This window comes from Cryptomeria japonica, chromosome 4, assembly GCF_030272615.1.
Source record: "Cryptomeria japonica chromosome 4, Sugi_1.0, whole genome shotgun sequence".
Taxonomy (NCBI): Eukaryota; Viridiplantae; Streptophyta; class Pinopsida; order Cupressales; family Cupressaceae; genus Cryptomeria; species Cryptomeria japonica.
The window spans coordinates 722,989,660-723,005,796 of record NC_081408.1 but is presented as its reverse complement, the minus strand read 5'-3'; the positions used below and the strand labels follow the sequence as shown (position 1 = coordinate 723,005,796).

Sequence of the window (16,137 nt, the reverse complement as noted above, 5' to 3'; positions counted from 1 at the left end):
TAATTTTGAGGTCCAAATGCATCATACATGAAACATCAACATTGAAAAGTTTTGTAAGCCAAGAGATAACTAGTATACTAGTCTCCCAATTGAGGGTCAAAACCTAGCATTTCTAAACTAACTCTAAGTAGAGATGAAAAGAGATAGATGGAAATATACTAGAAGAAAAATATAAAAATTATAAAAGGCCATGAGCTAAGAATAGGCATCATTCTATTATACATGACCAAAGCTTTGAAGCGCACCATGTAAATGTCAATAAAAAAATCACACAACACAAACTTGCATTAGATGACCTAAAATATACAGAAAGGGAATTTTGTTTTTGGAATAATATCCTAATAGATTGCATAGCTTGAATAATAAATAGTATATATGCGTACAAAGTGAAGAATCGGCTACTAAGAAACATACATTGAGGCTCCCATGGAGCCAAATAACAAAAGAGTAGAGAAAATAAAATGATAAAGCAAACAATAGCTTGCGCAAGTAGCAGAGTTGGCTTGGATCGTGAGTTTTCTCCCCATTGGTCTTGGGTTCGACTCTGAGGCCCGAGATTACCTGATGCATGTGGTTATTGATGACGATGAAAATAATTTTGTTATAATGAACAAATGTTTTTACATTTTGCAAATCACACATATACTTCCAAAAGAGAAGAGAGAAAGAGGATGAAAAAGTAGAAGAAAAGAGAGGGAAAAGAAACCCATTGTAGATATTATTGTTGCCTTCATTAATTTGTAAGAGCCTTCTTTAATTTTATTTTTTTTAATCTATGTTAACTCTCTTCTCAAAATATATAAACAATGAAATAATAGATATTTTTAACAAATAACTAATATCATACTTGGTGCTGCTACTTGGTAGAGGGATGCTACAGCTGATCACTTGACTATCTTTGCTTCTGATTCTGATTCAGTTGGCTCTTCTCAAGAGGATGAGATCTCCTCCTGAGATGAAGTGCCTCTTACTGTTGTTGATACAGTTGTCGATATCACTGTTGTGGCCTTTCTATCCTTGTGGATTCAACTCCAGTTGCTACTATTCTGTTGTCTTGTTCTTCTCCTATTGATATTGTTGTTTTTGCTCCTGATGTTGTCCCTCTGCAACAACCTGTTGTGGTTCTGCAATAGCCTATTGCAGTTCTGCAGCACCACTCGGTTGGCACTAATAATTGTAACCCTACAGGGTCCTCCCCATTGGATCTCTCTCTTGATGGTCCTAATGACAGTATAGCCTGGACTGTGGTTTGCTGCAGGTGGAAGGGGAAGTCCTCCCCCATCCCCCAAACTCCTCCTTGTGAAGGCTCAGGGGTCTCCCCCCTTCCTTAAGGTGGGTTTGGGCAGTTGTTGATTTGACAGGTTTTTTTCCTTTTCACCTGTCTGACCTTGTGTTTTTGGGGCTTACTTCCTTGTTTTGTTGTATCTCTTACTACCCAAGGGTTGTTGTATTAAGGGTCAACACCCTTGTTCTTGTTGCTTTCTTAATCAAAAACTAATATCATACATCCCCACATTATCTCCTCTGTGAAAATATCTTTCTTATTTAAGTTATTCACGTACATTTTTCACCTTGCATGAATGATTATTTTATTTATCGATGACAAGCAAAATAAAAAAAATTCACTTGTACGTTTACCTTGAAATATTTCCAAGTTGCACTTTAGCTTTTGCCATTTGAAAATATTTCACATTCTCATGAAACATATCCACCACCTCTTACCTCTTACATTTTAATATATTCCTACATTTGATATAATCTTTTTGGTATGATGCAAATTTGATAGCGTGATAGATAATTCAATATGTTTGCACTACACAACCTTATAAAATTGTGTAGCTTTCTTACATGCCAATTTTTATTTAAGCTTTGTCCTTAGCTTTTCACATATGACTTGGTCACTTAACTAGATTGCATGTAACAAGGCAATGTTCAAGTGGACTCGTGCATAATAGTGCACCTGTGATTAACCAAAATATTGTTTAAATGTTATGTTCTCGTGTTGGCACTTCCAAACATTGCACTCTCATTTGAGATATGTACATATGAATCAAAATATGTTCCCCATGATCTACTACTTCAACATGGTGATCCATTTACCTATCACATAGAAACATTCAATGATTGTGTGTATCATTATTCTATTTACAAGAAGGAAATCTAGACAATAGTGTAGACTATCAAGCAATGGCATCAACATATCTCAACATAGAGAGTATTATTCACTCTAATCATCCACCACTTCAATTTCTATGCACAAAATAAAGTAAAACATATAAGGCATATGAAATAGATAATATATTTACAGCAATTTAAGTATCACAAGAAGTTTGTAGATTGTCTTAGCCAACTATCGATTCATGCACTTACCACCATATTGGAGCTCCATGGCTACATTCCTCTTATTGAGGATCATTGTACTTAGCAAAATAAGGATATTGTGTCAACCATTCAACATGTTGATGCAAGGTACATTCATGGGATATTTTTATATTTTCAATGGAATTCTTTACGAGTTTAGACATATGTGTCCCTATCAACAAACTCCTAGTAATGATTGATTTGAGAAGCACCTTATTCCAAAATAACAATTCATTTGACATTTCCAAAATAAATTTTGCACTTCAATAGCATTTCTTTTAGCCTCACATGCACACAAACATTGAGTGCTACCTCATGTCTTGCATATCATGTTGCATTGTAAATCCTTCAAATAAGATCTTGGGGTTCTATACTCCTCTAACAATACAGATCAATGTGGATTTTCCCAATGGCCTATCAACCACCAAATGCCAAAATGACTATCTTTTCTAGTTGACAGATTCTCTAAATGGCAATAATAATCACTTCCAGGAAGACAATTATAACACTCAAGAGGGCACACATCCTTTTCAAACGTGTTTGGCTTCATTTAAGGCTTCCAACCTCCATATCTTTGATAATGACCCCCAATTTAATGGTAAATCCTCTTGGCCATGTTAGACACAACTTTTCACCCATGGATTCATGGGAAGACAAAGGTGGTGTTTCATACATTGGTTTATCTTCTTTAAATTCATAATAGTGCACATCCACATACATGAGATGCTAGTATACCTTTCATCCAACATACTTACAACAAAACACTACACAAATATATAAGATAGTCCTTTCTAAACATGTCTTGGGTTCCAACTAGAGTCACTCCTTGACATATCATGTGCACTAACAATGTTTTTAGGAAAATAAATATAGCTCGACGATTCATCAAATGAACTCAAGACCTTCATCAACATGTCCGACAAAGTCTTCAATTCTAAAAAAAATATAAAGATTGCCATGACAGCTATCATGCACCAAAGTTGGCAACAAATTTTGTAGTCCATATTGCAATATTATACCCTTGTGTTGTACTTTGTACACCATACCATGCATAAAAATTGAGAATGCTTTCATTTTTCAAATTCCATAGTATTTGGGTCTACATCCCATTTTCAAAGCTACTCAAGCTGTACTTCCCTCCACTTTTAGTGTCAAGATAATCACAATATCCAACAAATTTGGACCATACACATCATTCTAGTGGTAAAGGATTTCATCATTGACATAGCTACAACTAGAAGTAGTTCAAGCAATTATCAACTATTTTTTATAGTCAAGACTAGGCAATAAGCTAGCCAAGCAATACGATGCAACTTGGAATAACTTTGCATGCTACACTTAGTTTTAAGGCAATGGATACCATTGCTTCTCAAGAAGGGGTAGATGATCCAAGCACACAACTTTAGTCTCACACATTCATTCAATTTGTGTGCTTGTGTTTACTCAACACACACCAAGCAACCACCATACAATTTTGCACATGACCTATCCACATGTTGCTTACCGCACAAATCCTATGCATATTTGCACAACTTTGTTTCCCCATATATTTTAGTCTAGCACATGGAAGCACACACATACATTTTGACATGTCCAATCCAACACCTTGTGTCCAACACATTATTGCACCTACACCATATGGTTTATCAACCATACATGATTGACACTTGGCATCAAATGAGTTCAACTTGTCACACTCTTGTCCATGTGTAGAGAATTCCATACACTTTTCACATTTGTTAGTGCATTGTTATAGGCCTCATTGGTGGTCCTTCTGTACAAATAGTTGTCATGCAAAGGTACCAACAAAGAAGTTCATATTAGCAATGGCTATGTTGTTCGTATCAGCAATGGCTATGTTGATGATATGTAAATATCATTATACAAATCTTCTTTCATGCAATATATTAACATTACAAAGTTTTCCACTCTTCTTGAATGTGCATGCACCTACTAGTCTAGAGTCTAATATGCATATTACACAAGTTTTGTAGGTTATACTCTAATTTGTAGGTTTTTTCTCTAATCCTCTTGAGGTTCAAATAATTGATCATCCCAATGGAATGTCCCATGTTCATCTGATTATAAATTATCCCTTAATTTCTTAAGTTAGGGATCCTTTGGCCAAAATTGGTATATTGTTCTCTAGTCCAAGTACCCTATAGTGTAAAATTTTGCAGTTCTAAAGTCTTATGTACCTCAATGTCTAAGTACATGTAAGGTCTATTATCTTTTCCATGTTGTGAATGGCTTCATAGCAAGGAATTTTTGGGGATGGGAGATTCATCTCTACAATCACATTGTTTGCTTATTATTTCTAATGGTGCAAATGTCAAAAAAATTCATTAATAATATGTGGGGTTGTTTGTTTACCTATCAATCACTAGCTTTGCAAATCTAGTTCGTTTTAGGTATGAGTTCCTTCAAATGCATCTCCCTTTGGGGAGATTAACTTGGCATTCATTCTTAATCACCTTTTAATATGATTTTTGTCTCTTGGATTAACACTCGCGTATGTTCTTATTTATCCCACTTAAAGATGGCTCACTTCACTCTTTCTAATGATTCTCCCGCCCTTGCTGGTTTGAATGTGTTGGCTCCCTCTGTGGGAGGATTCTACAACCCCCCCTCTTGTGTGTGCCGCAGTTGGTACCATCATCGACAGTGGAAGTTCTGCAGTTTGCATGGGTGCAAACGCTATTCTCATTTCCCAATTCGCTATTCCTCCTGCATCCACACACTCGGCGCTGGGTAGATGTCCCCCTCCTATCATTGGTGCATTTGCCCCGGTTGTGGGTGGTGTGGATGCCCTTCCTAAGGGGGTTGTTGCCATGGATGCTTGGGCTAATTGTGCCTCTCCTCTATCTAGTGATGCTGCTACTGATGGCGACCTTGTTGTGGGTGCTAATGCCTTGCACAGACCTCCTTTTGCTGGCAAGCGTAGATTTGCTCATGTGGTCAGATCTGCTGCCCAGCCCTCCTTTCGTCCTCTTCCTTGTGCCAAGTCCTCCCTTGTGGTGGTTTGTGGACAGGATGTTGTGGACAACATTGGTTTCTATCAATGTTGTGCTTTGGTTTTTAATGCAACCTCCTTGAGTTAAAGCTATATATCAACCTTCTACATGTAGTTATTACATTTGTATTAGCTTAGCTCAATTTCCTCATCTTCTTCATATTAAGTTCTCCTTACTGGCCAGATTGGGACTAATTATCTTTCTTACCCTCCTGATGCAATGCACTTAGCAGCAGCTTGCAATTAGGTTGAGTGCTGACTTACAAGTGACTGTTTTTACGGGCTTCATTTATTGGTAATCTGGTCACATTAAAATAACTTGACATAGATTTCACATTCTGTGGGATGTTTGATGAACCATGCTTGGCTGTGAGATCTTTTCAACATCTAGAAAACTTATTCAAGACACGATACAGAATTGAGCTACTATGTTATCTCTGCCATGTGCAAAATTATAATTATGAGCTTCTAACACTAATCAAATACATATTAAAGGACAAATTGCAGGAGTGGCTATCAATTAAAGACCCGACCAAGTTCATTAATATCTATAAATTGTTTTTCTTGACTTGAATCATCTAGCATTAACTACAGCACTGTCAATGAGCTCAGTATCTGCATCATTCTCTGCAGCCCCATTAGCGTCACACATCCTTTCATTAGGGATGCTAGCAGCTTTGGGTATGAGACCCAACACTTTGAACATTAGTTGATCAGCATCAAAATCATTATTAGGAGTGGTCAACAACTTCTCCCCTGTAAAAATGGAATTTGCCCCTGCTAAAAAGCATAGTGCTTGCTCTGGCATGGAGAAACGAACACGCCCAGCAGACAACCGCACCATGGCCTTTGGCATCACAATACGCGCTGTTGCTATCATGCGAATCATTTCCCATATTTCAACTGGCTGTAAAAGGATATATTTTACTTGTCATTAATCATAAACATTTAAGCCTCTTACCATCATCTTCATCCTAATAATTGAAGTAAAAAATAGAACAGTTTAAGAATGAACTGGCAACTAAAATTGGAAAAAACAATTACCTTTTGATCCTGAAGAGGTGTTCCTTTAACTGCTAGTAATGCATTTATAGGTACGCTCTCTGGGTGCTCTGGAAGTGTTGCTAAGGTATGTAGCAATCCAACACGATCTTCTGCTGCTTCTCCCAATCCTATTATTCCTCCTGTCAAGTTAAGTGAAATAGTACAGGTGTCAGAATTTTTACTCTTACCAAGTGGATTCTACATCAGGAGATTTCAAAAAAAATTGCATCACATGCTAATCCATATTAATGGCTGTGGCAATAAGCATGGTAGTAGCTTCAGGTGTAGCATAGCTGTGGCATCCATAGAATGTTGTAAAGGAAGGATCGATGAATGGTAAAATTGGTTGCTTAAGTAAAAGATAAATGACACATACATATTGTTAATAAAATACAAGCAGTCTTCTGTTTAATAAAGCAGAGTTTGTGCCATCCATCGATCTCTAAACTACTAGAACTTTGTGTAAAATTGAAACATGCATTTTTTTTACTACAAATAAATACTCCACGTCATTATAAAAATAATACGGTTAAGCTCAATATGAACAAAACAAGAAACCAGGAGTTTCTTGAAATCAAAAAAATATTTATTGCAAAAATGGCACTGTTATATTTTAATACATACGAAGTAAGTTTTAGCGGTCTCCTTGCCAATCTGTAAACAAGAGTGGAAATTCCACTTCACTGGTCATCAATTACAGATTTTATCTATCCATGTGTTGTTCCAATTTCTATGCTCAATTAAACAACACAAACTTGAATCTAGATGTTATTGAACCTCTCTAATGGTTGTCATCTACTACATTTACATGCTATACAACCCTTCACATAAATAAAAACATGCTCTGAACATTGTATGCCTTCTTGCTATGCCATAAATGTGCTTTGTGATTTAGGAGTCGACTGAATGCTTCCTCCCATTTCATTGCAAATCAAAATGAATAATATCTAGACAATTGCAAATATCCTCTGAAATATAGTGGAGAAGTGGTTAACATCAATTCACCAGCTTGCAATGTGCACATTCAATTAGCTGGTTCAAACTCCCAGGAATGCTCATTCTAAGCGCCAACGACTATTAAATTGGATAACAAAGGGCAAAAACATCTCCCTTTACCTCTAAGGAAATAACTTGCACCTTAAGACATGTTCTGAGCTTGGATGCCAAATTGTGAGAATATAGTCAAGAGCGCCTTCCCAATGCTTCCTCAATCTCAATTTCATGCAAATAGGTGATTCTAAAACCACCCCACTGGTTTTCAAACCACCACTAATGCAAATGAAATCAACACTTCATTTCTCAATTTGTCCTCTATCTTCCAAAAGCCATAACTTTTGCATACAAACTTGAAATGAGGTGCCCTTTTTTCAGGTACATAGTTTTTTGAGAGGAATTTAAACATGTAAAAAATATCCTGCTATCAATGTCATCAAAGTACTATTTATGCCCTTGCAATACAACTATTTTTTTATGAGGCCAAATAATGGCGAACCACTCCAAACATTCAGTGAACTAAAATGATTGACCTTGATGATGACCCAAGCCCATTTACGGATCACTTGCACAACCTCAAGATGATGGGGTGTACCTAGTGATCTATAATAAAACATGAAAAACTACATATAAGTGCACTAACAAGATGATGTACTAATAATATCTTTGCAAAGAATAAAGAGAGCTAGTTATAATCTTATAAAGGACTGCCTGAAGTCTTATCGTAATCATTGGTAAGCACAACTAATGCAGGAGCATCTTAGGGTCTAAACCTCAGCCATCAACATCAACCAAAAATATTTTTTTATTAAAAAATGTGGATTTTTGTGGTCTAACTTTGTTTTTCTATGCAAACAAACAAGGCAATCTCTACACTTCAAATGTTTTCCCTCTCACTTGGACATCCCCTTTGGTTGGAATCTTTTGAAAGGCCCCACTTAACACTTGTAAATGCTCAGGACTCCCCATGAATGTTGAAGAGTATCAATTTCTCATTAGGATCCTTGTGATGGTCAGCCACTTTGCATGCCAACAACTTTGAATGGCATGCCCATGTATGGGGTGGTTACAAATCAATGAAAGCTTGCATGCATGATCTTTTTCATCTTAACTAGGTAGAGGTTACACTTGACTTTTATCTCTATATTAATCCTTTATGAATAGCACCACATTTGGAGGAAGCATGGAGGGAGTTACAAAGTTGACTCCTTGACTTCAAACCTTGAACCCCTTGAAAGAATGAAGCCACATTTGGAGAGAGATTCATTCAGGGTTACATTGTTGACAACTTAACTAGAATCTTCTCGCCAGGAACCATATTTGAAGAGGTTATAAAAAGAGAAGGGAGCTGAGCATGGTTAGCTTTCCCAGTGATTTTCCTGCAGATTGAAAGTGGGTAAAGGCCTTTAAAGAGTTTGTTTGCAAAGTGGGGTCTCAAGGATGGAATTTTGGATGTGTTGATTGAAGATTGTGAAAGCTTGTGTACTAGGGTTTCTAGTTTTTCATCTAGAACTTGCATAGTGTTTTATATTTCAACTTTGATATCCATGGGGGTGTTATAATCAGTTGGTGATTAAGTTTTGTCAAGGGAAATGCTGTCCAATTTTCCCCGTAGAGATATAAATTTCTTAACTTAAAGTACTCGAAAACAGCACTTTCCTATTTGTCTTCAAATTAGAGTGTTAAGTGTAGGTTTTTATTTTGCTAGTGGATACTTATTTTTCTACTATCTAGGTTTCCCCTGCACTTTTTAATTAAGCTTGCCTAGGTTAATGAACTGAATATCAATGAGAGTGGTGTGAGGTATCAGCATCTTCCAAGGGAGTTACATTTACTATTCTTTGATAGTTTGGGTGTACTCTCTCTATTGGTTGTATTGCCACCTCCACCCTCTCACTTGGTCAATATAAATTGCTCTCCTTGCTTATAATTGCATCTTGTAGCTTCATGCTATTATGCTTTTCTAATGCTATTTTGCTTCTTGAGCGTTTTCCTTACTCTCTTGAAGACTACGTAATGTTATTCTGATTTCTTTAATCATATGTATTTATAGTTTTATAGTTGATATTTCTTGCAGTAGATCTTGGGTTATCATTTGTTTTGCAGATTTTAACATAGTATTAGAGCATTTGATGTTGGGTTAGATCATTTAGTTCCATATTTATATTTGGGAGATTTGAGGTGGGGAGGGGGGCTAATTTGCTTGCTTGTAGGTTTCCTAAAAGCCCAACTCTTGCATTTTCAAATTATTTGGAGAATAAAAATGTTTGACGAAAACTTTTTAGCCTCTAGGATTTTGAACTTATGTTTTTGAAATTTGCGCGATGCAACTTTTTGCTAAATCTTGCTAGCTTTTTCAGCTATTCCATCTCATCTAGTAGGCTCAACAAAGTCAAGTTTGGCTTTTGTTTCATCACGATTCGAGATTAGGGAGCCAATTTGTAAACAAGATTTGAATGGTGCAACTGACATGTTACTCATTTTGGAGGCATTTTGAAGTCAAATGTACCTTATTATTGCGCCCAAAAGGCCTAAAAACCCCTATTTCTATATAAAACTTCTCAATTTTTCTGTAGGTGTTTCTGGGGCAAAAAAAATTCTTGGCAATGCCGTACGGCCCTATGTAGTTGTATCGTACAATTGCTCACACGACCACCACCACCATAGCAGCAATGATTAGGCAACAATAGCCACCATTGACACCAACAACAACAACACTAACCACCAAGCCCTGCCACTACACAACCTATAGGCAGCAAATACTTGTTGTGCCACCAATAGCAGCCACTGCCACCCGAGCAACACCCTTTAGATCAGCTACACCATTCACCACTTTGCCCCAAGAATATACTAAGAATATTCCTCTGTAAAACCACCAGTTTTGCAAAAAGATTGTTTTCTTTTTTAAATGATGGTATTCTCGTATGAATGTGGTGTGCAAAAAGGAAGTTCTGTTTTTGAAAACGGTGGTATTCTTGTATGAATGTGGTTTCGAGCCAACCTAATGGCAATTTTGGGATTTTCATATCAAGGAGGAATATTTTAGCAAATCTAAAGTTTTCTGATGGATGATGCTATGCTGACGTTAGCATTATCTTCCCCCCAATCTACCCACTCTCCAATGCAATTTTGATTTTAGCGATCCATTTTCGAGAGGCTTGTTCTCAGCCATATGAAGACCTTTGTTAGGGCCAATTTTTAGAAGTCAGTAGAATTTTGTGCTCTTCATAATGGTGTTATTGGTTTTTTGATTTGATGCTTCAATTTTCTATAAATTGAAGATTCTTCCTAAATTCCCTGCATAGTTCCTATTTTGGGAACTTCTAAGGGCCATAATTTGTGCATATGGACTCTTTTTTGGGCACTTTTTTTTAGATTGCGTATTTTTCTACATACTCCAAACTGATACCCTCAAATTGTTCTCATATTTTTTACTAAAATTGTAGCTTTAGTATTCTTGCCCATTTTGGGTCTTGTAAGAGTCTAAAATCTTGCATTATAAATCACCGTAATCATTAAGTGTGACACATTGTACTTGTTGGGGTGATCATTTCAATAATTAGTAACAAGGGGCTTATACACAGGTATTTTGCAATAATGAATTGAGATAAAGTTCCATTTTGGGGAGGTTTTACATCGTGGATTTTGATATTAAATTACATCCTTCTATAGTCAGACTAAATTCAGAATACTATTTGTCCTAGAAACAAAGGGTAGTGAATGATTGCATTATGTAGGATCTATTGCCCTGTCTCCATGGACTTGTTCTTGAGCCAAGTGACCATGAATGAAAATATGCATAGTTTAACAACAATGACATGGACTATCGACTAATATGTCTCACTTTTTCTAAGGATACTCTACATCACATTGACTATCTAAGTGTCCTTGTATTCTGCTATACATGCTACTCTTGATACCCCATTTACAGTTGAGGACATCTCTCATATACCTATTGCTACTTTAGAGTTTAGAGCCACTTCATTGAGGGATTCTAGTAACTCTTTGCAATAGGGTTCTTCGTGTCTATAGGATCCACTTCATTGGGAGATCTAATTACCAAACATTGCACATCTATTTGTGGCCTTTCACCTTTCAAATCTTGGTGACACTATTGAGGATATTTGTCTTCTCTTTGATGATAGCTCACATCGAGTTGCATCATCTCCCATTCTAGACTCACTTGTTCTCTCTCCATAGTATCATATTACTCACTTGACACATCCTGAATCACATTGGTCTAGGTCTCACTTCAATGGTCACTGTTCTTGCATCTCATAATACATACATTCAATTCAAAATTAGTATAGAGAAACATGAACTGCTTCCAAATCCATTCTACACTCCACTTGAATGGAAATTTGGTAATTTGACAACTTCATAATTCTTTCTTCCAAAAGGTAGATGTATCATTTGTTGTAGAAGGACCTACTACAACATTCACCATAGGGCATTCTACGCTGATCTTCTCTATCTTCTTTGTGGAGGGGCACATGCACTGTATCTTGCAAGGATTCTAGGATACTCACTTTTGGGGACCTATCTTGTCCTCCTTTGCATACCTTTGTTAGGATGGAGTTTTGTCTTGCAAGAGGCTTCATCTTCTTAGAGGGCTACCTAGTCCTTCATTACTCTTGAGCTCTTTTCTCTCTCTATTTGGGGGAGGCTATATTCTCTTTTCTTTAGGGGGTGGAGGTGTCATGTCCCCTCCTTGATTGTTATATATATTTTAAATGAAGCAATTATTATTATTAATTAATATAATAATTACCAACGAATGAGTATTGGAAATTTATTTATTTATTACATATTATTAATTAATATTTATTACAAATAATATTCATGAAATATTCAAATAAAAATAAATTAATATTATAAACATAATTTATAATATATAAATTATAAACATAATTTACATATAATTAATTGTACAACACAATTTACATATTTAAAATAATAAATATATAATTTATATATATTTATATATCAATCACCGAATTCAAATAAATTAATGAAATGCAGCAATCTGTTGTGAAGAGACACGGTTAGGGAAAGAAATGTCTCTTACACATTCAAGGGATGCAACCATTTGGATTACAAGATATATAATATGAATCGAATCCCATTTTGAAGGGGGGCATCATGGAAAAAAGAAACGGATATAAGTTCAGTTTATAATATCAACGATCATCCTTGTAGGAGCAGAATATTATTTGACTGGCAGATTCCTATTATAAAAACATTCATTCATAAAGAGAAGGGAAAGTAAGACATGGAGAATACGGAAGAAAAGTAAATTTTAAGGAGAAGGAATAGGTGGTCAGGAAAAGGCATCGAACAATAAGGAAAGAAAGTGGTGATCGATGGATATAATCAGGTTGCTGTATATTGCTGCCATTGGTATGTTTTATTTACGAATTGTTATAGTAGCGATGCTTCTTTCTGAGAACTGTTCTGCAGTTATATTATTACGCAGTTATACATTTATAAGTGTCTGAAAAATTATATATATATATATAATGTCTTGATCAGAAAATAATAATATTAGATTGTAAAATCAGAAAGAACTCTTAAATAAACATTTAAGAAAATATGAATATATTATTCATTCTTGCTATTACTATCAATATTTAAGAAGATAGGATTGAGTTGTTTCCAAGGGAGAACAGTTATAAGGCTAGAAGCAGTAAAACATCCTTGTTCTTGGTGGTATGTACGGTGATGTGCTTAATATGAAGATGTAGAACTTAATAATAATATATATATAGAAAATAATATAATGATTATAATTATTATAATATTTTATAAGAACTGTTTTGCAGTAAAATATATATGATAATACTAACTGAAAATAAAATAGATATATATATAGACATAGTAATTTGAATGAACATTTACTGATTGAACTGTGGAATATCACTGACTGGATTCATGTTAAGATAGTTTTGTCTCCTAATCAATTTAGTTTATGCCATAAGTATGTTGAGATGGATTAATTATGGCTAAAATAGGCCTAAACTTAGTAGGGGACATTACAGGAGGTGCAGGGTTTCTTCTCTTTGGGGGGATTTTTATGTATGCAGGTACCTCACTAAGCTTCATTTGTTAGGAGTCAGGACCCATCTTTTCACCCACCCAAGATACACTAAAGGAGGGGTGTTAGTGTAGGTCTTCATTTTCTTATTATTTAAGTTTCTCCTACACTTTTCATTTTAAGCTTGCTTAGATTAATAAAGTGAGTACCAATGTGAGTGGTGTGAGGTGTTGGCATCTTCCATGGCAAATACATCTATTATTTTTCGATACTTTTGATGTGCTCTCCCTATTGGTTGTATTTATCACCTCCTCCCTTTCACTTAGTCTATATAAACTCACTCTACTTGCATCTTGTAGCTTCATGTTGTTATTCCTTCCTAATGCTATTTTGCTTCTTAAAAATTTGCATTATTCTCTTGGAGACTAACTCTGTAATGCTCTTTTGATTCATTTAATAATCTGTATTTACAGTTTTAACTTTTCTAGTTTCTATTTCTCACACTAGATCTTGAGTTATCATCTATTCTGCAGATTCTTATAGAGTGATTGAATATCAATCCATTTCTGTCCTAACTCTGTAATTTGGTGTGTTGTGGAGATGGCTATAGCATATGTTGGGTGGTTGGTTGTTGCAATTTCGATCTAGGTTTTAGACCTTGCGAGAAAGTCACCAATTACAATTTACCTTGAGTCTTAGGACCCTTCTCAATCTTATTATTGCATGTTGAGAAGTCTTGCTGCAAGAGAAAGACCAACATTCATTTGGCTCCCTACCCTTGACTGCATCAACTACTCTTTTCCATCCCAATATAACTAATTAGAATTGAGTTCAGATCACTTACTAGTTAAAAATTAAATAAGATAGTCCAAAATTGTTTTAGGCATCAATAGGGAATAAATAGTTGTTGATCTATGATTAGGAACTCTGTAAGGTGTTTGGGCAATGTCTAAGCTTATCTATATGCATATATTCACAGATTAAGCATCATTTGTGTGATATGAATGCAAAATATTTCATAATATATATTACTCTAAGCATCCAATCAGTAGTTTAAAACTCTAAAAGTAACTTTGCATACTTGCAAGCTACCATGCATGAAAAGTTACTCACTGTCAAGTATGCCAAAATTTGCTTATGGCCTGAAACTTAGGGAAAAAGAAAATTTCTTATTCTGATTTATGCTCACATCCTTCAATCCTTGATTTTTTTGCATAGATTTTAGGTGATTTTCCCTCATTTTGAATGATCTTGGACTGATTCAGCATATTTATTGACTGAATTTGAAAGGTATGTAGTTTTTTGGCAGGTTTTGTTATTCTCTCTTTCATTGTTGTGTTCTAGCACTGATGGGATTTCAATCATGTTTTATTTTTTTTGTTTTTCTCCTTTTTGTAGAGCTAGTGTTTACATAACCATCCCCATCCCAGTCCTGGGGACGTTTCAGGGACTTGGGGACGGCCAGGGGACGTTTCCCCCCGTCCCCAAATTGCCAAGAATTTAGAGCGGACGTCTGCCCTAGCTGGGGGCGGCATCTGTATGTCTCGGGGACGGCTCGGGATGGTTGGGACATCCCCAATCCATCCCAGGGACAGCGAGACGTCCCCCACATCTAAGACTATTAAAAAATATTTTTAAAAAAATGTCATATTTTCAATTTTTTATTTTTTATTTTCTAATATGGGCCCCTATTAATTCAAATTGTTATTAAAAAAATTAAAAGGCAACATTAATTAAATTTTAAATTAATTAAAATTTAATTCATATCAAACATTTAAAATTAATTCATATTATAAATAGAAAATATTAAATTGTTAAATTAATTGTTAAACATTTAAAAATTTAAAATTAGTAAATAATAAATTATAAATAGGAAATCAAAATAATAATATATTAATTCATTAGTACTATTTTGATTTTCATATCGTAATTGACAATGAAACTATATGGCAGCAGTGTAGCCTTTGGGCATTTTGACATTTTGTATGTTATTTCTTTAATATCTATTATGATATGCATATTGACAATGTGAATGAATTGAAATTCTGAATTATGAATGCATAATTGCATATCGAGTATTGACAATGTTGTATATTCAGAATTTACATTCTAAAATGTTTTCATAGTATCATACACATGCTATATCCATGTTTTCATATGAATATAATGTATATATGCATGCTATATCCATGTTTTCATATGAATATAATGTATATATGCATGCTTTATCCATGTTTTCATATGAACATTTAGAATTTTCCTATATATTTAAAATTTTCCCTAGATTTCATATAGTCGTCCCTCGCCATCCCCAAATTTGGCAAAAAAATTGCCGTCCTGGAAACGCGTCTCGCCGTCCCCGTCCCGGAACCTCGAGGTAACATAGCAATTTTCTTTTGCATTATTCCTATTTTGCTAGGGTTTCTATTTTCTAACTTTGCAAATAGAGATGGCTTCTACCAGTTACAATTGTAGTGGCAGGACCAAGGACCATGCATGGAGGCATAGCAAATTGGGTATAGAGGCAAGAATGGTAGTGTGCGATTATTGTGACCAAAGGATTAGAGGAGACATCAATTGTCTCAAATAGCACATTACTCAAATCGTTGGCTGAGATGTGCATTTGCGTGATTTGATGGGCCCGAAGCTTACATGGGAAACGAAGAAAGCCATTGATTTGTATGAGTTGAAG

The 16,137-nt window shown here is 35.3% G+C and overlaps 1 protein-coding gene across 1 annotated transcript in view; it reads right to left on the bottom strand.

Moving 5' to 3' along the window:
* Positions 1-5,784: 5,784 nt before the first annotated feature.
* Positions 5,785-16,137, bottom strand: part of LOC131057090 (biotin synthase, mitochondrial) — a 29,126-nt gene continuing 18,773 nt past the window's right edge. Inside the window, exons 5-6 of the mRNA XM_057991278.2 lie at positions 6,419-6,558; positions 5,785-6,281 (exon numbers count right to left, since the gene is read on the bottom strand). Coding sequence (XP_057847261.2) covers positions 5,949-6,281; positions 6,419-6,558 — 473 coding nt within the window. The 3' untranslated portion in view covers positions 5,785-5,948. The remainder of the gene's footprint in view (positions 6,282-6,418; positions 6,559-16,137) is intronic.